We start from the raw sequence: 26883 nt of genomic DNA, 5'->3' as shown, positions 1-26883 counted from the left end.
GTAACTATTTTATAGGCTGTCAGTTGGGACTGAACCAGCTTTTTTATGTCCATTGACACGTGGCAGGATTTTGTTTTTATTACTTACTGTCTTGGCTTTCCATTCCTTTCTGCACCTGCTTTTCATCAGCAGTCCAACACTTCTGTGTCATTTAACATGATTACACATAACTTAATTGTATGGACATCTTTCTTTGCATTGTGGATTGTTACCATGTCAGTAGTAGCACTTTTACTAAAAAAAAATGGTGTTCAATGCTTATTTTACCTGCTGCATAAAACTAGGCTTACTTTAGTAACAAAAAATGTTATGCAAAAACACAGCAGCTCTTCAAGACACCAACGTTTTGTTTTATTTATTTTATTGAGATTACAAAGATACATGATGCTTAAAAGTAAAAATAAAAATTCGCTTAACAATATAAAATGTAAGGAATGACACACAGTAAATGTTTTTCTGGATTTTATATTTCAGTGCTATAAAAACGTAATCATGAAAATGGTCATATAGCAATAAAAAAACAATTACATGTATTGGTTAAAAATATCAATTCAATGTAAAAAAAATGACACACATATGCATATGAATAGCAGGGTAAAAAACATTTTAGCTAATAGTATGATACATATCTACTCACTACTGCAATAGCAGTTAAACACATTTAAGTGCATTCTTTGGAGAAGGCTGTATTTTTAAACTGAAACAAACTTAAAGGAACAGTATGTAAGAAATTTATATCAATTAATCATAAAATGGCCCTGATACGTCATTAGACATTTATTTATTTTATTAGGATCCCCATTAGCTGATACAACAAATTAAGAACATTAAGAAATCATTTTCATTTCAAATACTTATATCACTGACAACAGTGGTCTGGACATGATATTGTCATTTAAAAAGTGGAGTTGCAGCCCTCAACTGATGTTTATGTTGTCATGTTGCGTATTGGCCACCAGTTGTGTGATTGCAGTACCAGTTTTAGCCACAAGTTTTGTGATTGCAGTACCAGTTTTGGCCACAATCCTACATACTGTTCCTTTAACTTCTTCAGTCCAAATTTATCAATAAAGAAATGTTGCACTTTTTTTAAAACAGTTCATCACGTATACACTCTTAAAAATAAAGGTTATAAAAAGGGTTCTTTGCGAAAGAAGCATTTTTTGGTTCCTCAAATACATTTTCAGTCAAAGGGTCTCAACCACCACTTCTCTTTTACCTTACAGTATCTAAAGCCACACTTTAATGCGTCAGACAGGTTTTTCTTAATAATGTTCAAGTTTTTTTATAGAACATTTTGGGAATCATTTTTAAGAGTGCATATTTGACATTGCAAAGAATTTATCATCTTATTAATGACACATTAGGGTCGCTCACATCAGCTTGAATAAGTTTGTGAGGTCATCACTAATAATATGGAAACAAAATATGTCAGGTTCAAGTTACATTTTTCTCCTCAAGATATTGACTATAAAAACAGCAAATAATGATAATAGCTCATAACTGAATAGCAAAGTTACTTTGTGTAAACAAAAAATGATAAACAAATTTCCTATTCGTCAAGGATTTGATCCTCCTTACTTAATATTAAAAGTCTTTCTGTCACTGTTCCACGTTGAATGCATTTCTATCAGAAGCATCTTCTGATACAACCTCTTATGTTTTATTTCTGACTCTCAATTACAAAATAAAACTTAACTGCCTCCGAATCATTTTCCTCCCGCATATCAACTTTATCACAGTTTAAAACCTGTGTGGAAATAAACCAACCTCGGTGAAGAGCGGACTCGAAGCGCCTGAGATCGCCCGGTGAAGAAGACATGTAAAACACCAGGGACCATTTTTCTTGGTCATCTGCACAGATGTTTTTCAGGTCTTGTCTGTTATGGCTCTAAAATATATGAGACTTTGGTTTAGCAGGAGTTTTTTAAACTGAATTTCACATGAAAATGATCTACTTTAGAAACTACACAACGTTTCCAGAAATCAATACCGACATGCAATTTAGCAAACATTACTTCATTATCAATACAAGTGTCTCAGCATTTGCACACAATTTGTTTTAACATTTAAAATATATAAATGTATCATTTATGTGGTGCACGAATGCATAAAAAAGACCTGTTACTAGAACAGGTTAGCAAAAATGAATGAAAACTAACCACAACTTCTAAAATCTTCTCATTTTCCCCTTTCTTGGTGGAACAGCGGAAGAAATTATTGGTGCCAGTAAAGTTCAGCACTACTGGAAGACCCGCATCTTTGTCCGGTATGTTCGACTTGTAATAGTAGATTGTGATTTTTGCTGAAAAAAGAACAAAGCTTTATAAAACAAGAGCTTGAACAGCGTACAGCAGTGGTTCTCAATCCTGGTCCTGGAGGCCCACTGCTCTGCACATTTTGTATGTCTCTCTTATCTGACAGACAATGAGATCTCTGCTAATGAGCTGATGATTTGAATCAGCTGTGTTAAACAAGGGAGACATACAAAATGTGCAGAGGACCAGGATTGAGAACCACTGGCGTACAGTAACCGCTAACCTGGAAATGTTAGCTAGGTAGTGTTAGTTAGACTACCTGAAACTAAAACAAAATATCAAACATCAAATTTACATTATTTGAGACAAACCTGACATGGTGTTTTTCAATAACAACTCCTCCTTCCATGGGGTGATATACTTGTTTATTAAGTAACTCTTCAGAAACAAATTATCCCGTGTAAAACCGTAAGTCACAATCTGTGATCCATCTGAAACAATGCCAGCTGAACAGTTAAACAAAACATATAAGTTTATAAAAGTCATATGCATATTAAAAAAAATCACATTTTAATTCTAGCATTTCAATGATGACTTACTAAAGGCAATCTCAGCTCTTTCAGGTACGACAACAACGTCATTAATTTGGCAGTCCGTTCTTCCGCAGTTGTAACAAGGGTGTGCTGGGTCGCAGCCTCGACCAACAACCAGCGTTAAGCTTGTTTCGGCCATGGAGACGAAAAGCAGATTGTCTTCTTTTACGCACTTTTCCCACTCATATTCTGGAAGTGGTTGTTCATGGTCCCCCTCGATATCCAGATCTTCCTCTCTCACCATCTTCAGGCAGAAATTCATCATCATTGGCTCCTTCTTAAAGGCCTGGATCTCCTCCGATGAACACTCTTCTCTTTTCGGTCTGGTCGGTTGATGTAAAGTCTAATATGAGAGACTATATACTTAAGCACAGTTCAGGAAAATGAAAATCTAGTTCACATGTCCTATTCCTAAATCACCCACACACAAAATACCATGTGATCAATTTCCTGATATCTCCTGATGAGCCCACGGTGAAACGTTCACTTTCACTTCTCTATCTTCCGGTCACATTTATAGTTTTTTCAGTTGCTTTGAAGCATTTCTCAAACACATTGAGTCATTTTTCATGTCAGTGTCATCAAAATAACAAAATCTTATGTCATTCGATCTCAAATGCCATAGGGAAATAACAAAAAATAAAGCTTACTGTATGCAATTGTATCATAATGCAAAACTACCAAAAACACTCAATCCTAATTTTTATCTCCATAACAAAATCCTAGATGACCCGACATGGACTCATGTACATCGATTTTTTACGAATTATTAATATATTGCTGTTGGTGATTTGGTGAACATGGAGACTGCAGTGTACACTTTGAGTTTATCATTTTTTTGCCTCAATATGTAAATTCAATAAATAGAACATAAATGGTTTATGACATGATCCAAAATTGTGACTCTGATTTCTCTGACTCTTCTATTTCCTCTATTATGTATTCCCCTAACACCACAAGCATGTATTCTTACAAGCTGTTCAGGATTGTGACATTCGTCTAGTACAAAAAAAAAATTAAAAATGGTTGTGATTGTGCTGTGGGCAAACTGCACATGCTGTATGCTCCCAAACTTGATTGTTGATTGGTCGTGAATTCAATTGTATTGCAATGGCAGCTAAGTTACTGGGTTGACCTTTTTCAAGTTTTCTAGGTTGATAAAAACATTGGGAACCCAGTTATAGAAACATCCACTTAAACATGGGAAAAGATTTTAATGTCCACTTTATATCAACAAGAAACTCTGATGTGAACAAGAAATGAATTGTTCAAAGATCTGAACTCACTCAACAGAAGACAGTGTAAGTATACTGTATGTGTAAATGTGGTTATGTGTACGATTAAATTCTGTACCTACCAACATGGCGGATCCTGCAATCAGCATATTAGCCAACATGTCTGGTGTTACATCCTCAATCTTTTCTTGGTTTATCTTCAGGATTTTATCTCCCTCTCTATAACAGACAGGCAGGCAGTCAGCCAGATAGACAGGCAGTCAGTCAGTCAGACAGATAGACAGGCAGGCAGGCAGTCAGATACTGTAGACAGCCAGGCAGTCAGTCAGATAGACAGACAGGCAGGCAGTCAGTCAGATAGACAGACAGGCAGTCAGTCAGTCAGATAGACCGGCAGGCATTCAGATAGATAGACAGGCAGGCAGTCAGTCAGATAGACAGACAGTCAGTCAGATAGACAGGAAGTCAGTCAGATAGACAGACAGTCAGTCAGTCAGATAGACAGGCAGGCAGTCAGTCAGTCAGATAGATAGGCAGTCAGTCAGTCAGATAGACAGACAGTCAGTCAGATAGACAGGCAGTCAGTCAGATAGACAGGCAGTCAGTCAGATAGACAGGGAGTCAGTCAGATAGACAGGAAGGCAGTCAGAAAGACAGGCAGGAAGATAGACAGGCAGGCAGACAGTAAGATAAACAGGCAGTCAGATAGACAGACAGGCAGGCAGTCAGAAAGACAGGCAGGAAGATAGACAGGCAGTCAGACAGACAGACAGACAGGCAGTCAGACAGACAGTCAGATAGACAGGCAGGCAGACAGGCAGATAGACAGGCAGTCAGTCAGATAGACAGAAAGTCAGTCAGATAGACAGGCAGGCAGTCAGATAGACCTGCAGGCAGTCAGATAGACAGGCAGGCAGGCAGATTGACAGGAAGTCAGTCAGATAGACAGGCATGCAGTCAGATAGACAGGCATGCAGACAGTCAGATAGACAGGCATGCAGACAGTCAGATAGACAGGCAGGCAGTCAGATAGACAGGCATGCAGTCAGATAGACAGGCGTGCAGACAGTCAGATAGACAGGCATGCAGACAGTCAGATAGACAGGCAGGCAGTCAGATAGACAGGCATGCAGACAGTCAGATAGACAGGCAGGCAGTCAGATAGACAGGCAGGCAGTCAGTCAGATAGAAAGGCAGTCATTCAGTCAGATAGACAGGCAGTCAGTCAGATAGACAGGCAGGCAGGCAGATAGACAGGCAGGCAGGCAGGCAGAAAGACAGGCAGGCAGTCAGTTTGATAGACAGGCAGGCAGTCAGTTTGATAGACAGGCAGGCAGTCGGTCAGATAGACAGGCAGGCAGGCAGATAGGCAGGCAGTCAGTCAGTCAGATAGACAAGCAGGCAGTCAGTCAGATAGACAGACAGGCAGTCAGTCAGTAAGAGAGACAGGCAGGCATTCAGAAAGATAGAAAGGCAGGCAGACAGACAGATAGACAGACAGTCAGTCAGTCAGATAGACAGGCAGGCAGTCAGATAGACAGGCATGCAGACAGTCAGATAGACAGGCAGGCAGTCAGATAGACAGGCAGGCAGTCAGTCAGTCAGATAGTCAGTCAGTCAGTCGGATAGACAGGCAGTCAGTCAGATAGACAGGCAGGCAGGCAGTCAGATAGACAGGCAGGCGGTCAGTCAGATAGACAGGCAGGCAGGCAGATAGGCAGGCAGTCAGTCAGTCAGACAGACAGTCAGTCAGTTAGTCAGTCAGATAGACAGGTAGGCAGTCAGATAGACAGACAGCCAGGCAGACAGATAGACAGGCAATCAGTCAGATAGACAGGCAATCAGTCAGTCAGAGAGACAGGCAGTCAGTCAGATAGACAGTCAGTCAGATAGACAGGCAGTCAGTTAGACAGGCAGGCAGTCAGTCAGATAGACAGGCAGGCAGTCAGTCAGAAAGACAGGCAGACAGTCAGTCAGACAGAAAGACAGGCAGTCAGTCAGAAAGACAGGCAGTCAGTCAGTCAGTCAGACAGAAAGACAGACAGACAGACAGACATGCAGTCAGTCAGTCAGTCAGATAGGCAGTCAGTCAGTCAGTCAGATAGACAGGCAGTCGGTCAGTCAGTCGGATAGACAGGCAGTCAGTCAGTCAGATAGACAGGCAGTCGGTCAGTCAGTCGGATAGACAGACAGTCAGTCAGTCAGATAGACAGGCAGTCGGTCAGTCAGTCGGATAGACAGGAAGCCAGTCAGTCAGATAGACAGGCAGGCGGTCAGTCAGATAGACAGGCAGTCGGTCAGTCAGTCAGTCAGATAGACAGGCAGTCAGTCAGTCAGTATAGACAGGTAGGCAGGCAGTCAGATAGACAGGCAGGCAGGCAATCAGTCAGATAGACAGGCAATCAGTCAGTCAGATAGACAGGTAGGCAGGCAGTCAGTCAGTCAGTCAGATAGACAGACAAGGCAGGCAGTCAGATAGACAGGCAGGCGGTCAGTCAGATAGACAGGCAGTCGGTCAGTCAGTCGGATAGACAGGCAGTCAGTCAGTCAGATAGACAGGCAGTCGGTAAATCAGTCGGATAGACAGGCAGTCAGTCAGTCAGATAGACAGGCAGATAGACAGGCGGTCAGTCAGTCCGATAGACAGGAAGTCAGGCAGTCAGATAGACAGTCAGTCAGTCAGTCAGTCGGATAGACAGGCAGTCAGTCAGTCAGTCAGTCAGTCAGTCAGATAGACAGGTAGGCAGGCAGTCAGATAGACAGGCAGGCAGGCAATCAGTCAGATAGACAGGCAATCAGTCAGTCAGATAGACAGGCAGTCAGTCAGATAGACAGGCAGTCAGTCAGTCAGATAGACAGGCTCAGTCAGATAGACAGGCAGTCAGTCAGTCAGATAGACAGGCAGGCAGTCAAAAAGACAGATAGACAGGCAATCAGTCAGTCAGATAGACAGGCAGTCGGTCAGTCAGTCAGTCAGTCAGTCGGATAGACAGGCAGTCAGTCAGTCAGTCAGTCAGTCAGTCAGATAGACAGGCAGTCAGTCAGTCAGATAGACAGGCAGGCAGTCAGTCAGATAGACAGGCAGTCAGTCAGTCAGATAAACAGGCAGTCAGTCAGATAGACAGGCAGTCAGTCAGTCAGATAGACAGGCAGGCAGTCAGTCAGATAGACAGGCAGTCGGTCAGTCGGATAGACAGGCAGGCAGTCAGTCGGATAGACAGGTAGGCAGGCAGTCAGATAGACAGGGAGACAGACAGGCAGATAGACAGGCAGGCAGTCAGTCAGTCAGAAAGACAGACAGGCAGGCAGATAGACAGGCAGTCAGTCAGTCAGTCAGTCAGATAGACAGGAAGTCGGTCAGTCAGATAGGCAGGCAGTCAGTCAGATAGACAGGCAGTGAGATAAACAGGCAGTCAGATAGACGGGCAGGCAGGCAGACAGACAGACAGACAGACAGGTAGATAGATAGACACCCCACCTTGCAAAAAATCCTTTGTCTAAACTTATAAAGTTTTTCACTTCATAAGAATGTTTCCCATCTTGCTCAGTGTGACGCAGTGTAACACCTCCGCTGAAAGATATGCCCTGAAAGATCACATAACATGTCCAGCAATTATTTAATAGCCGTTAAGAACTGTTTTCCTCAAAGCATCTACAGCCGCGGTCTCCAACCTTTTCATGAGTAAATGGACAAACAATCTGGAGGGCTACTTTTTTGATATAGTCTACTCAAAAAGTTTTATTTTACTTGTAAATTTTATCCTATTTTACTTGTTGATTTGATTTATCATTCTTTTAAAAATGTAACATACATAAAAAAACAAGCTTTTATAAAAAAACATGTAATAAATCAATATTAAAAATTGAGGCTTTTAATAGAATGTGCTTTGGCGGGCAACTCACAGACTCCGTGCGGGCAACCTGGTGCCCACGGGCACCATGTTAGAGACCACTGATCAACAGCATGGTATTACACCATCACAACTCATCAAATAAGTACAAAGTGATCAATATCAGTATGTTCAGAAATTTGTTAAAAAAAATATCACACACAAATATGCTTACCTTTGTGGCCATGTTGAGGTTATCTCGGATCACAGAGTTGTCAGAGACTCCGAAGTGCTGCCTTTTCAGAACTCTGCTGTCGCTTAAAGAGAGGAAGCCAAGCTGTGATGTCACTTCACCAAAGTGTGAGGTGTTTCTAAAGAAGCAGAAGTGTTTAGATTGTAGGGGAAGGATCGCATGGGGAAGGAATATAACAAATCTGCTCTATGAAGCATGACCATAAAGAAACTTTTTGCTAAACATTTCATGTTATACATATTATAATATAATATAAGTGTCTTTGTCACCTACTCAGTATGATATTACTCAATTTCTTTTTCCGGGTAACATATAATTTTTACAAGTTTGGACAAAAGACAATGACACATAACATGCACATGCCCCCTCATTGAACAAACCCCAACTGTATGATCAAATGAATAAAAGAGGAAGTAACTAATTGGCTACAGGGAAACCAAATACATTTTTTTGCTTAAGTTGTGTTCTCATCATGATCAGGTCATTCAGTATATTTCATTATTTAGTCCTATAAAAAACTGATTATTGTGTATTCACTTAAAAGGGTGAAGTTCAGTCTGGCGCACAAAGTAATAAATATTGCTTCAGTAATTCAGATTAGTTATTGTATTTTATTCGCTTTAATTTTAGCATTAATTTTACTGTGACAAATTTGCTAAGGCTCTGTTGCACTACACTTTACCCACGTATCACTGTGGTTTTCCTGTTGCACACAGGTTACCACTTAAGTATTAGCCTTTCACTTCATTTTCTCACCACCACCACAAAAAAAAAACACACACTACACACAGCATGTGATAGCAACACATTCATTGCATTTTGATTTAACCTACCTGAAAATAGTACAGAATTTTGAAACATAACCAAATTTGAGAATATAAACAACCCAAAAAAAAAAAAAATGCCTACAGCCCCGTTCTTGTAGCAAAAGTGGGTATAATCACGTTTCACACAAACATTCTCACTCAACCGGCCTGACTATTATTTGTTTTTTGCAGGGACAGGCAAGTTACATCATGATGTGATACTTCCTCTCGCCCTAAATGCTACTCTAGATGAGTAACCGCTAGTGGCTTTAACTCGTGTTGCCAGAACTGTCATGTTGAGCGTTGCATTTCGCTGGTGACAAATACATGCACCAACAACACAACAATTCTTTGATATTTTATGTATCATCTTTAAAAACCACATGCCATTCGAAAATGGCCTTCAGACAGATTTCTCATTATGAAAGTGCAAAAACGTGTCTCCGTAGGTCAAAGTGTCATTTGAGTCATTTTCCTGTTTCCAGTTTAGTAGTGTTTGTAAGGTTTTTTGATGTGTGGTGATGACTAAGAATGAAAAAGAAATGTTATTTATTAGACGCCACTGTCACTCGCTACCGTCTCCCACGTGAGCTCACAGTTTATTGGTAAATGCTGAAATATCACTTTAATCTCAGTATTTTGATGGTTAATACAGACACCAGTTGGAAATTCCCAACAGTGAGAATAACAGCAAGTAAAGGCATGCTACATGTTGATGTTAACATGTTGATAATGATCAAATTTTCAATATATACAATGAGTTGTTTGTTAAAATGTAAATACATGAGCTATGTCAGCATTTTATACAAAGCCAGCCAGTACACAATCATTTAATTCATTTTTACTTCTATATATTGAAGTTTCAATAACAACTAAGTATTGCCTAATTTCTGAATGGCCATACGCCTCTGTGTGAGGTAATGTCACCAATGTGGAACTCCAGAAGCGGATATAGGTGTACCTTTATACAATAAAAACAACAGTCATTTCACAATGACTCAATAATTGTTGACAAAGAAGAACTTCATGAGACATCTTTAATCCCCAATCGTATGAAAAGTTCCTAATCATATGTATAAGCTCAGGTGTGTGGTAGTGAGGAACAACTCGTACTAACTGTACAGTATACTGTATACTTCCTCTATGACAGGTTTCTCATAAACGATTAATTAGCTGGAACAGATATTCAATCTAATAAACTAAGCAGACTGTAGAAGAAGTAATAAATCTATTTGGATTTACTTCACCCAGAAGTTCACCCAAAGGTTGGAGGAACAGAAAAATTGACACCCAACCTCTTATCCTCTTGTAGGTCTAGCAATCTCAAAATGACAAATAGTGTAGACATGTCTATGCTGCCCTCTAGTGGATATTGTACTTCATTTTTCTCACAAAGGTTCACCTTAGTGTCCAGCTCTGTACCAACAGATGCCAGAGATCTATCCAACATAGACATCTGAACCCAACGTCAGTCTGACGTCCGAATCCAATGCCGGTCTGACTTCCGAACCCAAGGCAGGTCTGACGTCCAAACCCAACGTCGGTCCGACGTCCGAACCCAACATCGGTCTGATATCCAAATATTGTACTTCATCTACTCACAAAGGTTCACCATAGTGTCCAGCTCTGTACATGTCAGAGATCTACCCAACATAGACGTCTGAAGCCAACGCCGGTCTGACGTCTGAACCCAACTTTGGATTGACGTCCAAACCCAACATCGGCCTGATGTCCGAACCCAACGTTGGTCTGATGTCCGAACCCAATGTCGGACTGATGTCCAAACCCAACAGATGCCAGAGATCTATCCAACATAGACATCTGAACCCAACGCCGGTCTGACATTCTAACCCAACGCCAGTCTGACGTCCGAACCCAAGGCAGGTCTGACGTCCAAACCCAACGTCGGTCCGAAGTCCGAACCCAACATCGGTCCGAAGTCCGAACCCAACATCGGTCTGATGTCCAAATATTGTACTTCATCTACTCATAAAGGTTCACCATAGTGTCCAGCTCTGTACCAACAGATGCCAGAGATCTATCCAACATAGACATCCGAACCCAACGTCAGTCTGATGTCCGAATCCAACGCCGGTCTGACGTCCGAACCCAACGCCCAACATATGCCAGAGATCTACCCAACATAGACGTCTGAAGCCAACGCCGGCCTGACGTCTGAACCCAACTTTGGATTGACGTCCGAACCCAACATCGGCCTGACGTCCGAACCCAACGTTGGCCTGATGTCCGAACCCAACGTTGGCCTGATGTCCGAACCCAATGTCGGACTGACGTCCAAACCCAACAGATGCAAGAGATCTACCCAACATAGATGTCTGAACCCAACGCCGGTCTGACGTCCGAACCCAACTTCGGATTGACGTCCGAACCAGTGCTTTAAGTGGGCCGGTACACGCCGGTACTCAGTACCGCCACTTCCAAAAATAGCTCTTGAGTGTACCACCACCTCTCCGTGCGCCAGAACGTGCTTTTAGCGTACCGGAACACTCATTTACACATCTGTTTAAATCAGAGGTTTAATTTATTCCTTTGGCTTCGCTGCCGCTTTTCAGAGCGCCCTTCATAATGTACGCTTCCTAATTCGTCCCACCGAGAGTAGAGACTACATTACCCATCCCCCCTTGAGTTTTAAAAGTTAAAAGCGCATGCGTCACTTTTGCTGCTGCTGTCAGTCAGTGTCAACGTGGTCTGGAGAGGTGTTTGTTTGTGTGTGAAACGCGCAACCATAGCTGCTCGGTTAAAATGAAAATACTATGAACACTTAATATGCCCTCCTTGTTTTAGACTCTGAGTAGTAAAAGAACAAGGTCAGAATCAGAGGACTCGCTGGCTGACATCACACAAAGCCAGAATGATAGCTGCAGGTCGGACACAAGCTTTATCCAATACCCTTTTGTATGTACGTGACAATCTCCGCTGTCGCGGCTGTCAGTTTATTGGTTCCCCTCGACGCAACTTCGGATTTCCTCAGGCGATGTGCAGAGTAAAAAACATTCTTGAAATTGTAATATACATTTAGTTTAATTGCTTAACTACAAGTGAACAAAGCACACAGGGGTTTTACCACCCGCAATGGGCGAAATGGAAAACAATGGGACAAATTAAAGTGATGACTTTCGAGTTTCAAATGGCCAGTATTTTGTTATTCTTGAACCCATAGACATCGGGTCGACGTCCAAACCCAACGTCGGGTCAACGTCCGAACCCAACTTCGGTTTGACGTCCGAACCCAACGTCGGTCCGACATCCGAATATTGTACTTTATCTACTCATAAAGGTTTACCATAGTGTCCAGTTCTGTACCAACAGATGCCAGAGATCTACCCAACATAGACATCTGAACCCAACATCGGGCCCACGTCCAAACCCGCCGTCCAAACACGACTTCTGAACCCAGATTAATGACTTTGTTGCATCTTCATTTGTAAATCTGGTTTGATATAAACAGACTTTGAATATTTGCTATTTGAATAAATATTTTAAAGGGTTTTGTCATGACAAAAATATTATTATTATATTAATTATATTAATGTTATATATTTCTTCATGACAGCTCAGGGTAATGTTTAACTTATTTAACTCTGGGACCCTGTACCGGGTCCAAAATTATTTATTATTACTTAATATAAAATATTCCTTTAATATTTAATGGTCTGTCATGGACCCAGTACCACATATGAGATACTGTTTGAAAGCTTAGAATCTCTACTTTCTGCAGATATGCATCACTTTCACATATATTTTACTGTAAAAAAGTTATTTACACTCAATTTACACTATCACCCCCCCATATTTTTTAAATCATTGAATATTTACATAATATCAAATATGACAAACATGGGCAAGTCTTATATCAAATGAAAGCTCTTACTCTCATGAATAAGGCTACATTGTTATTTGTCGATTGTTGAATTGCATACTAAATGCCACATAGACACATTCTCACACACGCAGGGTATAATGGTGACAAATACATGCACCAACAACGCAACCATTCTTTGACATTTAATGTATCATCTTTAAAACCCATATCCCATTCGAATATGGCTTTCAGACAAATTTCTCAATAAATCACGTTTATGAAAGTGCAAAAATGTGTCTCCATAGGTCAAAGTGTCATTTGAGTCATTTTCCTGTTTCCAGTTTAGTAGTGTTTGTTAGAAAAGTTTTTTTGATGTGTGGTGACTAAGAATGAAAAAGAAATGTTACGCATGTGTTATTTATTAGACGCCACTTTCACTCCGTCTCCCACGTGAACTCACAGTTTATTGGTAAATGCTGAAATATCACTTTAATCTCCGTATTTGATGGTAAATACAGACACCAGTTGGAAATTCCCAACAGTGAGAATAACCGCAAGTAAAGGCATGCTACATGTTGACGTTAACATGTTGATAATGATCAAATTGTCAATTTAAACAATGAGTTGATTGTTTATATCATCCGAATATTGTACTCCATCTACTCACAAAGGTTTACCATAGTGTCCATTTCTGTACCAACAGATGCCAGAGATCTACCCAACATAGACATCTGAATCCAAAGTCAGGCAGACGTCCGAACCCGTCTTCCGAGCACGACGTCTGAACCCAGATTAATGACTTTGTTGTATCTTCATTTGTAAATCTGGTTTGATATAAACAGACTTTGAAAAGTGTCTGCTATTTGAATAAATATTTTAAAGGGTTTTGTCATAACAAAAACATTTAGACTTTTTACATTTCTTCATGACAGCTCAGGGTAATGTTTAAGATGCAGTTTGACCAATGTTTGCAACGTGACCAAGCGTAGCATGCAAGAAGATGGAACCTACAGGGAAAGTTCAAAACAAAACAACGCAAAAATGCACACAATGAATGGTGACTGTAGAAAAAGCCAAATCCCAGATATTATGGGCAATTTAGGAATCTCAGCCAAACGCATTTTTTAAGATCCAAAAAGAGGACGTGCCCAGGAAAGAAAGAACGTATGGTTACCCTACATTACATTTTTAAATGTTATGTTTTATACACAATCAAAAACAAAGGTACAAAAGCTGTCATTTGGACGATAATCTTTAAAAAAGATCCTAATATGCACCCTTTACCTACAAACCGCCCCAGTGACAACTTTTGTATTTGATTTTCTAAAAGTATATTTATTTTAGTTATTGAGTTCTGGCCTATTTCGATAACAGTTGTGAGCTAAAAATATACCATGCAACTCCATGACAGAGTTATTCTGAGACTGACCCTTATTCTAGACAGCCAATCATGAGCCAGGGTAACTATAGACTGGACGTGACGTGCCACACTATTTCTAAACCGAAAATTCTATGTCTTACAGCTTTCTCCTTCTGTACTCTTCAAGCGACTGCACTCAGGCAACAGGCGACAAATCCAGTAAGTAACAAATTAATTTTTCTAAAGTTGACTTATTTTGTGGAACTTTTCTAACATCATGTTTTTTGTGCGTGCAAGAAACAGCAGTGGAAAAAATAACTGTATAACTAACTAAACCTCTCTCTCTCTTTCTCTCTCTCTCTCTCTCTCTTTTATATCAGAAATGTTGGATGTGTTAATAATTGGTGGAGGTCCTCATGCTCTAACACTCGCTACTTTACTCTTAAACCCTGACAAACCTATCTGCCAATCTAATGCGGAGATACTTCAAGGAATTCAACTCAGCAAATCAAAAGCAAAAAGTGGATGCCATAAAAACAAAAAAAGACAACCAGCCAGTAAGTCAAGAAGAGAAAAAAACTATTTGGTTGATCACAATTTAATCTGAGCATCATTATTTTTCCATTCATCCTCTCCTGTCATCAAAAACAGATTAGATTTATATTTTCAACAGGGGTGGTGTTAGAAACAGAGAATAAAGGGAAACATCTGTCATGCCCTCCATTGCATTTCAAGGTGGTGGATTCATATGGAAGGTGGACATCTCTGTGGGAAAGTCAGTTTACTGCCCTGGGCATCCCACATCTCCGATCACACATGCTTGTGCACACCGACCCATTCAATAAGGTAATTCAGCATTGGAGAGCATGCTTAAAGAGATAAAAATGAAAATTCTGTCATAATTTACTTACAAACTTGCATAAATATCTTTTTTTTTTGATAAACAGAAAACAACATGTTTGGAGGGGTGTTTGTAAACAAACCGTTCTTGGACCCCATTTGCTTCCATAGTAGGAAAAAAGAATACTGTGGAAGTGAGTGGGGTCCATGGGCGGTTTGGTTACACACATTTCTCAGAGTGTCTTCCTTTCTGTTCATCAGAACAAGGGAAATGTATACAAGTTTGTAACAAAATGAGAGCGAGTAAATGATGACAGAAGTTTTATTTTTGGGTGAACTAACACCTCATTATCTGTTTTATTGAAATATTATATTATACGTAACAGACATTTTAGTAACAAATATAGTATAGTACTGTATAGTTCCTAAACATACCATTATTTGAATAAATTTTTTTTCTCTTTAATAATCGCTACATGGCAAACACAGCTTACGAATATTATGCAGACCTATTTGGTTATGTTGCGATGTTCAAACCATAATGCGGTAACAAGCAAGAACCTCAAGGACTGATAGTTCCTGCACTTGTGTGCCATCCCAGAAAGCCTTGCAGGAGTTTGTGGTGGTGCAAAATCGGATGGAGGAGCTGCACGGTCTACCCGAGCAAATTTACATTCAGGACGAGAATGCATTTTTTAACGACAACCGCCTGGGTAAGAGGGACAAAAAGCTTCTAAGCGCAACCAATGGCCTTCAGAAGAATCTGTACTTCAGTCTGCCAGGAACGCAGCTCAGTATAGACTTCTTCCAGGAGCAGGTCTGGGGGGCATGATGCACGAGGAATTGTGTGGAATGACTAACTAGAAAATTTGGATGTTTGACAGCTTTCCTATTGAGAATGATTTCGTCCATTGTCTTTGCATAGGAAACTGGAAAAGTTTTATGTAAACCAATTTACATTTGAGCTTTTAAATTCTTAGCTGCAAGATAACAGCTCAGAGCATGGACAGATAACCCCAGAGCATGGACGGCATGTTGTTATTTTACCTAAATACAATAGCAATTTGTTATTATATAAGCAACGTCAATAAATAAGGAAAACATACCATGTTTTTCGGACTAAAAGTCGCTCCGGAGTATAGTCGTATCAGTCAAAAATGCGTTTTGAAAGTAATTTCACAAAATTCAAGCCCAAGAACAGACATTTAATCTGGAAAGGCAAGTTATTCAACTAAACAAAGGCACACAGAACAGCAGGCTGAATAGGTGTGTTAACGTAACATTAACATTTATTTAGCTAACAAAATAGCATACAGAAAATCAAATCAAGTACACCAAGCTCCCGAAGTCATTCATTCTAGTCATCACTGAATCCATTGAATTACATAAATACAAGAGCAGCACACAGCGGACTCTCGCGGCTATAGACGGTAATGGTTTCTCTTGGTTCATATAAATGAAAGGAGCGGTGAATCAAATACTCAATTTTAACTTGAAAATTTGTTATATAAGAGGTCATCATACTTAAATGAACATCCTGCAAGTTTCAGAACTGAAAACGTCAGTGCTACTGAAATATAACAGTTTTTGGCACCAAGCAAGTATTACGACCGATTGAGGAATTCAGAGAAATATGACGTCAAAGTAGAATTGAAGCACCTTCCCAGAGCCAAATACAACGACCACTTTTGTAACCCCCCCCCCACAGTTTCGCGTGACACACATGTGTCTCAATAATCAGTAAACATGTCTTTATACTTGACACGTTGATCTGTTATGATAGAGTAACCATGGAAACGGAGTTTCAGTTTTTCGGTTGGGGAGAAATCGTCTATGGGAACTTGGGAAGAACATAGATGCTGTACAACTTTAACTCGGAGGCTCAGAAAGTAACATTAGTAATGCGTGGATAAAGTTTGTTTTTGAAGAAGTTCCAGCTCGCGTGAGGAGTGTTTGTTTACTTTGTGTACCGCGGATTCATTTGTAAAGAAGTCGATGCTGGATTTGCATTCGTTCATGCTGGAAAAGCACCACTAATATTGGATCTGACAAACATGACACAGCAGTATACACAGTAAGTAAGACATTTTACTTTATTTAAGTTACTGCGTTTCATTATTGCTTTGTTAGAAGAGATCGCTTGATATGTCATGTTGTAACATCCGTGTCTAAACACGTATGTTTGACTGTTTTTATTTACTAAAAACATTAAATAATAAAGGTACAACACTTAACAATACGATTGTAATTTAACGGTAGAAATATACAAAGTTAGTGATAAGGAAGGACTTAACAGCCGCAATTTAGATTCTGATGCCCGCGTACTGTGTTGTATACGGTAATTTAGGCAAGTTGCGTTTAAAAGGTCAAACACTCAGCAAAGCTTTTTTTATCATATAATTGTGGTATGTAACGTTACGTGTATGTGATAGCAACCTAACAAGCACAATAGAAATATACAAAGTTATTGATGAGGACTTATCAGCCGCAGTTTATATTCTGATGCATGCTTACTGTGTTGTGTACGATAATTTAGTCACATCGAGTTTAAAGTTTTGTTTATACTTTACTATACGTATTGTCATTTATGTGTATCATCTTTAGCACCCAGAATCTTTTGTGGCTCAAACATATATGTGTTCGGCTGCTATTTTTACACATTAATGTTTTTAAAACATTTCCCCACATGTAATAAAGAGGAATGAAGCTGTCCAATCATTGCAGTGGGCGTTTACGTCTAGGTCTTCAATGCGGCCCGCCCCTTCAAACGAACCTTTTCTCCAGACAGTCACTAATCCATGTTACAAAATAGCGTATTACTTATTGCTTTTGATGTTTTTGAATGTAAAAAACCACACGAACATCATAAGTACAGACATCAGACAACAGTATAAAACAATAAAATCGACAAATTCACCGCCCCTTTAATTTTTGACATAAGTCGCAGGACCCACGAAATTATGAAAACAGGGGTGGTGATGGCGCAGTGGATAAGACACACGCCTTTGGTGTAAGAGTCCCGGGTTCGAATCCACTGTGACACACCATTGTGTCCCTGAGCAAGACACTTAACCCCTAGTTGCTCCAGAGGCGTGCGCCCTCTGACATAAATAGCAATTGTAAGTTGCTTTGGATAAAAGCGTCAGCTAAAAATAAATAAATAATGAAAAAGTGTGACTTATAGTCCAGAAATTATAGCAGGCTGTATGTTTGATACAAACCAAACTCAAAATATTGTATAGTAAAAAGAGTGTACTGTAATGATAAAATTAAGGATTACTTTCCATCCAGGTACGCAAATATGACCTGGACAGTGTCCTTATCAGAGCCACAGCGGACAGAATCACTCCGGTCCTTACGGAGGATGAGAGCAAGGTGAAGTTTTTCAACGTGACATTAAACACAGGGGAAAATGTGGAGGCAAAAACTGTTGTCATGGCGACAGGGCCTTCCAGAGCACAGATGGCAAACATCCCATCTTGGGTGGAGGCGATACAGGAGAGTTACCCAGAGGGAAGTCTACAACACACAGTACAACTCATGCATAACTTCTGTACACATGAGGAAATAAATAAGCACTCGACAGGTGCGTTGAAGTTGATATTCAAATGAGATTTACTGTACTGTTTGCTAGATAAAATCATCCCACATAATGTAACGAACATTCAGTGAAAACATAACCTTGACTGAGTAAAATTAAGATATAAGATTATGAGGCTATAGCCTGGATGTCTGCCTCCTCCCACAGAAGAAATACTAAAGGATTACTCAGAGCAATATATTAAATAAACTTTGTCTCAGGGCCTCCACCTGTGTGTCATGTGGGTCAGAGAGTGATGGTGGTGGGTGGAGGTCTAACCAGCGCCCACATTATCTCAATTGCTCTGAAGCAGGGTGCAAGTCATGTGACCTGGGTCTTACGAAAACACTTACAGGTAAGTTACACCCAGTGTCAGTGGCGGCTCGTGACTGCTCTTTCGAGGGGCGCAAATTCAAAATATTTGTTCGAAGTGTCATGTGTGTTGCTCGTGTTTTCAAAATATGTGTTTGTTGCATCTTGTGAACCATGTGCATCATGTGTTTTGTCAAAATAAGTGCCTGCTGCACAAACGTCAAAACCGTTTATGATAAAAGAGACGCTCACGTAAAAAAAAAAGTAAGAGACTCCCTTAACAGTAAACTCTGATTACGCATGAGATTATGTAAGTATCTGGCAAACGCGAGCGCCTCTTTTATCATAATCTTTTGGCGCGTCTGCAGCAGGCACTTATTTTGACAAGACACATGATGCACATAGGTTCACTCGACGCCCAGAACACATAATTTGAAATTACAAACCACACACATGACGGGCTACATACATGTTGTGACGAACTTCACATCGAGCGCCCTAGAAAAAAGAAGTCACCGGCCGCCACTGCTCATTGTGTTGTGTACAGAGATAAAAAAATACAGTCAGTCGTAATTTTTAGTTGCCATTATGCCAAAATAACTGACTATAGAATGATGTGATTGACCAATCAGAATCAAGTATTGCATAGACATGTTAAAGGGGACATTTCACAAGACTTTTTAAAGATGTAAAGTAAATCGTTGGTGTCCTTAGAGTACGTATGTAAAGTTTTAGCTCAAAATACCATATAGATCATTTATTATAACATGCTAAAATTGCCACTTTGTAGGTGTGAGCAAAAATTTGCAGTTTTTGTGTGTGTCCCTTTAAATGCAAATGAGCTGATACCTGCACTAAATGGCAGTGCCGTGGTTGGATAGTGCAGATTAAGGGGCAGTATTATCCTCTTCTGACATCACAGGGGAACCAAATTCCAATTAGCTATTTTTTCACATGCTTGCAGAGAATGGTTTACCAAAACTAAGTTAGTGGTTTTATCTTTTTCACGTTTTCTAAGTTGATAGAAGCACCCAATTATAACACTTAAACATCGAAAAAGTCAGATTTTCATGATGTGTCCCCTTTAAAGCACACAAAAAACTGTATGTTTTAAACGTTTACTGTCGCATAGCTGAAGCAGTTTGATGTCGGGGACATAGAGAGTCTAATTGGACGCTATTCACACATTGAGCACGGGATCAAGATGGATGGTCTGGCTTTCCTAAGGCAGTTTTATAATGAAAGGAGTCTTCACAAGAGGTTGGCAATGATCAAACAAGCCAGGAAAGGAGGAGCGGTGACCCCAGAGGCCTACACACAACTTCAACCTTTCATTCAAAGCGGACAGCTTCTGATCAAAACATACTGCCAGGTGACGTACGGGCAAGGGTGGACAGATACCCATGAGATATTTACCAAGATAAAGTTTGTAGTGTTCAGCTGGTCATGTGATCTCATGACTGCAGCCATAAAGGTTGGACCATTATGCTTTTTTAGGCCAATGATATAACCAAAGAATAAGCATATGATTTCATAGATATTTGTCCAAAAAAAAAAAACATTGGAATATGGAAATAATATACTTCAAGTATATAAATTTAATCATACATTTAATGTCCCCTCAAGGTGACGGAGGCTAAATGGTGCTATAGGTCTCAGAGTTGGAGGGTTTCCCTGTGCAATGGCGAACAGTGGAACGGGGAAAAGATTTGGCTGGCAACGGGCTGCAAACTGAATGTTAATCAAGACCCTTTACTCTCAGACGTCATGAGAAAATTCCCCATTCAAGTGAGATATAACGTGTGAAATGATTCAAACGTCTGCATTCGTTTTGATTTTGTTATGTGATCAGAGCATTTCTAACTTGATTGACAGGTTCTGGAGGGCTGGCCATGTATAACAAAATCACTGCAGTGGACACCTGAATGTCCGCTTTACCTGATGGGACAGTATGCAGCACTTCAGGTATAGTTACATTTCTGATATGTAATAAGAGTTATAGTGTAAAGTAAACACACAGCCTTTGTGTGGCTCTGTGAGCCAAATAACCCTGCCTGTGAAATTCATGCTGCTTAAAGGTGACATAGAATGATTGAACGGAGTATTTATCCTTGTTCTGTGATGTGACATGTAGACAAAAAATTTTTTGTTTGGGTCTGTAATGCCTTAGAAGCTTCCTAAAAACCTCTCTCAGATAGCTCTATTAGGGTGGGGGATTTTAAACAACTATTTGGCTCCCCCTCCTGGCTTAACTTGCAATCTCATTACTGATTGGCTGACTTTGCTGCCACTCAAAAAATGTAGCCAATTATTTTAAAGTGGAGGGGCAGTTCGATGCTTGTGATGCCATAAGCATCAGTTTTTCAGATTGGGCTGTTTTCTGGCTGACATTTTTTTAAAAGAGGAATTTCTATGAGACTGAGATGTTAAGCATGTCTAGCACTTTGTGTATGTTTGTGAATGCGGGTAGACTAACAAAGACAAGGTAAAAATGGTTTTTCATTCTCTGTCCCCTTTAAGTCTCATAATCTGATTGTTATGTTTTTACACAATGTTCTCGTGTGCTTTGATTTGTGACAATAGCCTTTGTTTCCTTTTAGAATATGTATAAAATAAATACATATGAAATATCTACAGGTTGGACCTCATGCTCTAAACCTTGCCGGGGGCCAAGCCGCAAGTATCCGCATATTTCAAAACATCATAAATGAACACAGAGGACTGGATGAGAGTACATCAGGAAGAATGGAAAAGACAAGGACTGAAGAGTATATCTCACACATGCACGGTCTCATGTGGCTGTAACATCTACATTAATGTCAAATAGATTTAAAAAATTATGCTATACATTCAACCTCGACCAGCTGCCAATTGTGAAGGATAGAAGCCCATTTTTAGTTTATGATTACAAATAAATGACTGAACTATGTTTTGTTTTGGAGCTTATTGTATACTGCCACGAGTGTGTGAATACAAGAGATACTGCAGACATTTAAAGGAACAGTATGTAGGATTGTGGCCAAAACTGGTACTGCAATCACAAAACTTGTGGCTAAAAGTGGTACTGCAATCACACAACTGGTGGCCAATACACAAAATGACAACATAAACATCAGTTGAGGGCTGCAATTCCACTTTTTAAATGACAATATCCTGCCCGGACCACTTTTGTCAGTGATATAAGTGTTTGAAATGAAAATGATTTCTTAATGTGTAGTGACATATCAGGGACATTTTGATGATTAATTGATATAAATTTCTTACATTCTGTTCCTTTAAGTCACAAGTTTTGTCCCAAATCAAATGACTCACAACTTGACTCGGTTCTTAAAGGGGCCATGTCACAAGACTTTTTTAAGATGTCAAATAAATCTTTGGTGTCCTCAGAGTACACATGTGAAGTTTTAGCTCAAAATACCATATAAATAATGTATTATAGCATGTTAAAATTGCCATAGGTGTTTGCAAAAAAGTGCCGTTTTGGGTGTGTCCTTTAAAATGCAAATGAGCGGATGAAGTGCAAACACGGATCACAATAATGGTGGTTTGATGCAATTCAAACTCAATTGTGAATTATTTTTTCCTTCTCTCTGCACTAAATAGCAGTGCTGTGATTGGATAATGCAGATTAAGGGGCGGTATTATTATAATAAGAGCTCCTTATGACATCATAAGGAGAGCCAAATTTCAACAACCTATTTTTTCATGTGCTTGTAGAAAATGGTTTACCAAAACTAAGTTACTGGGTTGATCTTTTTCACATTTCCTAGATTGATAGAAGCACTGGGGACACAATCATAGCACTTAAAAATGGAAAAAGTTAGATTATTATGCCATGGCACCTTTAAGAGAATTAGTCAAACTAAATAAATCATTCACACAGCGTCACGCCGGAAATAAGAAGAGAAGTTGCCCATCAGTGGGAACTCCTCCCATCCGTCCTGTCCTACAAAGGTATGGCTAAGTGCAGTAACTACGCAAACACTGAAACTGAGAAAAATGCCCTTTAAGTTTTTACACCAGCCAGTCAAACAAACACTGCAATTTTGGCACACATCTTTCTCAGGAAAGGGGCAAAATTGAACCAAGAGACTTTGTCACAAGACATAACAGATCTCACAAAGCCCATTTCAACCCTTAACTCAGTTTTGACCAAATGCATACTGCGCTTTGGCTTTGTAGGGCAGCGTTGTCTGATTGCTCTTTCGCAAGGACTTTTGGGTTGGAGCTGCATGGAGCCTGCAGCAGTGAAAATCATAAAAATGCTGGCGCTGACTGGCAACATAAAAAAAAATGCTGGCGAAAAAAAAGTTAAGCAGTACCTGTTTGTCTGTTGTGTTTTTAATTTTTTTTATGAATTCCTCACGATCAATTAGAAATTTGTGCATGAGATGTGCGTAGTACTGCGTACCGATGTTTTCACAAACAAATTGTGATTCAACAAAAACGTGTGTATCAAAATCTATTCTAAATGTATACGCAAAAATTCAATTTAACCTAAAACCACTCGTACACAATAATCACGTACGCTATAATCAAATACTAGGCTATAATTATAATGTGTAGCCTATAATAATGTTTATATATGTAAAATGACCATGATTATATTTTATATTATAATATTTTCTATATTATATATTATTATACATGATCTATATTATTATTATTATATACATTATATTATACATTATTATAGCCTACTTATTTTTTCTACACATATAAAGAAGATGCACGTAATGATAAATCATGCTTTCCCTCCTCACTTTTTAAATCTCTATATCAGGGGTGTCAAATCTAATTAAGCTGAGGGTCGGATCGGAAAAAAATGTCCCCTTATGAGGGCCAAACATTATCATGCTGACATTACCCAAATACAACTAGGCCACAAACTGCTCATAAGTAAAGAATTAAGTTTACTCAAATGAATAAGTCCTCTTTAAATGAACATGAACAGTAATAAATAAAACCATTAACTTTTCTTTGCAAATATACATTATGAACACTAATGAGTACAGTCATTTAGCTAAAGCAAGGGCAAATTATTTTGACATTGGTGGGGATGTAAATAATGTCATTATCTTAATCTTAGGTGTCATATTTATTAATGTTACATGTCAAAAACAACAAATATAAAATAGGCATATTTTATTTGTATTTTATTTCATACTTTTTTTGTGATATGGAACAATTCCCGCACACTATCTGCTTGCTGAAATTTTTTTTTTAAAGAAAGTTGCGTTGCAACGTTTCGATCAACTGATCTTCATCAGGCAACTACAATTGTTCCAGACATCATCAAATTTAAAATACTTTTTTGTGATGCCAGTGAACAGTGCAAATACAATACTGCACCATCAGATTTCCTCCCAATCTGCTCCAGCAGAAAAAATATAACACATTTATTCAACAGCCATCTAAAAAAATATCACAAACCAAAAATAATAATTACTCACTTTTTGTGAATTAGGCGGAAAGTTTTCGCGAGAAGTTCACGTTTTTGCGTATAAATACAAAAAAAATTATTAGTGAATGAGACAGCGTTTACTGCACTTTGCGTTTAAAGGAGTAACTTAACTAACTTAACCCTAACGGTGCATGAAACACTTGAAGTTTTGTAAAGATCTTTCCCCGCCCATGATCTTTAATCAGTATAACTACATGTGCATGAACCTAATAATGAACTGCACTTATACAGCATTTATAAGTTAATATTAATATCAAACATTCACGTAAAGAATTACCATTACAATTTGAAATCAGATATACAATTTAGAGATGGACAGGACATGGTCTTAGATTTCATTTCACTAGATTTCTCCAAACTAATAACACGGGGATGTACATTGAAATTAAGTTAACTACTTAGTTAAGCATAACTCGCTGTCGCAACCTTTAGAGTAGCAGCATGCAGGACACATGTATAACCGTTTTAGCTTACCTGCTGCTCGTGACACTCGCGTAGCTAGTTTGACCCTGTCCCAGATGGCACACTCCGGACTTGTGGACTTCCTCAGAGTCCACAGACATTATAGGGACCCTTGAGTCCACGAGGACGCACAGGAGACTTTTGGGACAGACTCGTGCGTTACACCGGAAATAGGAAAGTTTTTTTAAGTTTCGACAAGTTCGAACTTGCGTCCTTCGTAGTTCGAACTTGCAAGTTCAGACTCTGTAGAACGAACCCCTGAGGACGGAACGAAAGGACGCGAGTCGGGTTATATTGCAAATTGAACAGCTGAGTTGTACTGGGCTGGATTTTCTTATTTTAATGTATTTATAACGAAATATATAAAATGCAAAAACCCTGTTTTTGTTTTGAAAATATGAAATATGTGGTTAAGGCAACGTGCATTCTGATTAGCTTTAATGTTTTTTTTTTTTTTACAAAATGAAGTATATAAAACACAACAATTTTATTTTAATACAACAAAACGTTTGTACACAATGAAATAAACCCAATTAAAAATCCAGTTAAAGCACAGTAACTACAGTTTTAAGATTATATTATGAATATATTATTATAGCCTATATAATGAAACTTAATTTTAGCATCAGCGAAAAGGATAATAACAAATAACAGACTAACTTCATATAAATAATAAAGAGAAATAAATTGACGAGACAAAAAATGGCATATTATGGGTTAGATATATCCAAAGGCAATATTTTATGTTTGACCATCAGACACTGGAGCTGCACTGAGACAGCAGCAAATTGTGACACATGCGCTGACCGCCCGCTGATTCCCTGGAACTGACATATCCAAAAGAAAATTTTAATAGGCGCTATCTTTACTAACTGACCAAATATTTGAAGTTTATTCATCTATATTCTCACCTAAGCAGCACTTTATACTACATTTTATGACACAGAAAGAGTAATGCTACGGGAAATGCATTATGAGAAACTTGTCATAAGTCCGCACAATTCATCTCTGGATGCATCCTCGATAAAATGGCCGGTCAAGAACACACTTGTCTTGATGCGAACTTGGAATAGGCTTTATGCCCAGCTGCACTACTTCCTGAACTTCAGGCAGCTCCTTGTTTCCTGTCTGCCATTATTGGACAAACTGATTAATCCAGGTCTGCCTGACCTCAGTAGTCACAAACAAACTGATTAATCCAGGTGTGCTTGACCTCAGTAGTCACAACAACAATAATCAGACTCTTTTATCATAAATGGTTTTGACGCGTGTGCAGCAGACACTTATTTTGACAAAACATGTGATGCACAGAGGATCTCTCCACACTCATGACACATATTTTGGGAACCACACATATGACAATCCGAACACTTAGCTTGAATCAGCCCATCCTCGGAAGAGCAGTCACGAGCCGGCACTGATATTGAGAAACCATCCATCAGTGTTAACTCCTCCCTTCCGCCATCTGATTGCTCTTTTGCAAGGAATTCTGGGTTGGTAAAATGGGTGAAGCCAGCTGCAGTGCGGGCCTCATCAAAGACTGCATCAAGGGTGCAAAGGGGGCGCTGATGAGCACACTTCGGAGCGTAAAAATGACGGATGGGATCGAGAGGCAACCGATCTCTCTGATGAACCCAATGGCCCTGTCCCAAATGGCACACTCCAGACTTGTGGTCCTCCTCAGAGTCCACACTTTGATGACATCATGTAGTGAAGACTTTAGGGACCCTTGACGTGAGTCCACGTGGGTGCACCAGAGTCGTATTTTGGGACAGACTCGAGCGTCACGCCGGAAATAGGAAGAGAAGTTGCCCGTCAGTGTAAACTCCTCCCTTCCATTGTCTAATTAGTCTGATTTCTCTTTCGCAAAGACTTCTGGGCTGCAGTGCAGGCTTCGCAGAAGACTGCATCAAGGGGGCAAAGGGGGCGCTGATGAGCACACTTCGAAGCATAAAAATGAGAGATGGGACACCCTACGAACGACTAAGCGAGCACGCGCAATTTAAGGCCACGAGACCGAAAGTCCACATGAAGTGCGCCATTTGGGACAGGGCCAATATGGAAGTG

General features: G+C 39.5%; 2 protein-coding genes across 6 annotated transcripts; one reads left to right on the top strand and one right to left on the bottom strand.

The window, feature by feature from the left end:
• Window positions 1–352: 352 nt before the first annotated feature.
• il1fma (interleukin-1 family member A) lies at window positions 353–25252 on the bottom strand. Of its 3 annotated transcripts, none has more exons than XM_055183835.2 (8): window positions 24829–25252; window positions 8152–8287; window positions 7565–7671; window positions 4209–4305; window positions 2858–3194; window positions 2630–2749; window positions 2163–2305; window positions 353–1891 (listed from the first exon to the last, which is right to left on the bottom strand). In XM_055183835.2, the coding sequence occupies exons 1-8, from the start codon at window positions 24915–24917 to the stop codon at window positions 1664–1666; spliced, it is 1257 nt and encodes a 418-aa protein (XP_055039810.2). In that variant the 5' UTR covers window positions 24918–25252; the 3' UTR covers window positions 353–1663. The 3 variants fall into 3 exon arrangements, with proteins under 3 accessions (XP_055039810.2, XP_055039809.2, XP_055039812.2); XM_055183834.2 differs by having other exon boundaries at window positions 2630–2764; window positions 24829–25251; XM_055183837.2 differs by having other exon boundaries at window positions 2630–2764; window positions 8152–8233; window positions 24829–25250.
• Window positions 14147–21819, top strand: LOC129427387 (uncharacterized). 3 transcript variants are annotated; one of them, XM_073876135.1, is made up of 10 exons: window positions 14149–14377; window positions 14539–14715; window positions 14832–15004; window positions 15600–15815; window positions 18290–18584; window positions 18800–18933; window positions 20023–20262; window positions 20517–20678; window positions 20766–20855; window positions 21491–21819. In XM_073876135.1, exons 1-10 carry the CDS (start codon window positions 14311–14313, stop codon window positions 21599–21601), a joined length of 1665 nt encoding a protein of 554 aa, XP_073732236.1. In that variant the 5' UTR covers window positions 14149–14310; the 3' UTR covers window positions 21602–21819. The 3 variants fall into 3 exon arrangements, with proteins under 3 accessions (XP_073732237.1, XP_073732236.1, XP_055039803.2); XM_055183828.2 differs by having other exon boundaries at window positions 14154–14377; window positions 21528–21819; XM_073876136.1 differs by lacking the exon at window positions 15600–15815 and having other exon boundaries at window positions 14147–14377; window positions 21528–21819.
• Window positions 25253–26883: the final 1631 nt, after the last annotated feature.

Source organism: Misgurnus anguillicaudatus, chromosome 14 (genome assembly GCF_027580225.2).
Source record: "Misgurnus anguillicaudatus chromosome 14, ASM2758022v2, whole genome shotgun sequence".
NCBI lineage: Eukaryota > Metazoa > Chordata > Actinopteri > Cypriniformes > Cobitidae > Misgurnus > Misgurnus anguillicaudatus.
Note: the sequence above shows the minus strand (reverse complement) of the source record. Positions and strands in the feature narration are given on the sequence as shown.

Bases quoted from the DNA above. Each gene is read 5' to 3' on its own strand.
- LOC129427387 (XM_055183828.2), top strand. From the start codon at position 14,311: ATGTCTTACAGCTTTCTCCTTCTGTACTCTTCAAGCGACTGCACTCAG. The intron at 18,585-18,799 runs GTGCGTTGAAGT...ACTTTGTCTCAG, and splicing joins AATAAATAAGCACTCGACAG to GGCCTCCACCTGTGTGTCAT. The intron at 18,934-20,022 runs GTAAGTTACACC...ACTGTCGCATAG, and splicing joins TCTTACGAAAACACTTACAG to CTGAAGCAGTTTGATGTCGG.
- il1fma (XM_055183834.2), bottom strand. From the start codon at position 24,917: ATGTCTGTGGACTCTGAGGAAGTCCACAAGTCCGGAGTGTGCCATCTG. The intron at 7,672-8,151 runs GTAAGCATATTT...GTGATCTTTCAG, and splicing joins ACCTCAACATGGCCACAAAG to GGCATATCTTTCAGCGGAGG. The intron at 4,306-7,564 runs GTGGGGTGTCTA...TGTCTGTTATAG, and splicing joins GACAAAGGATTTTTTGCAAG to AGAGGGAGATAAAATCCTGA.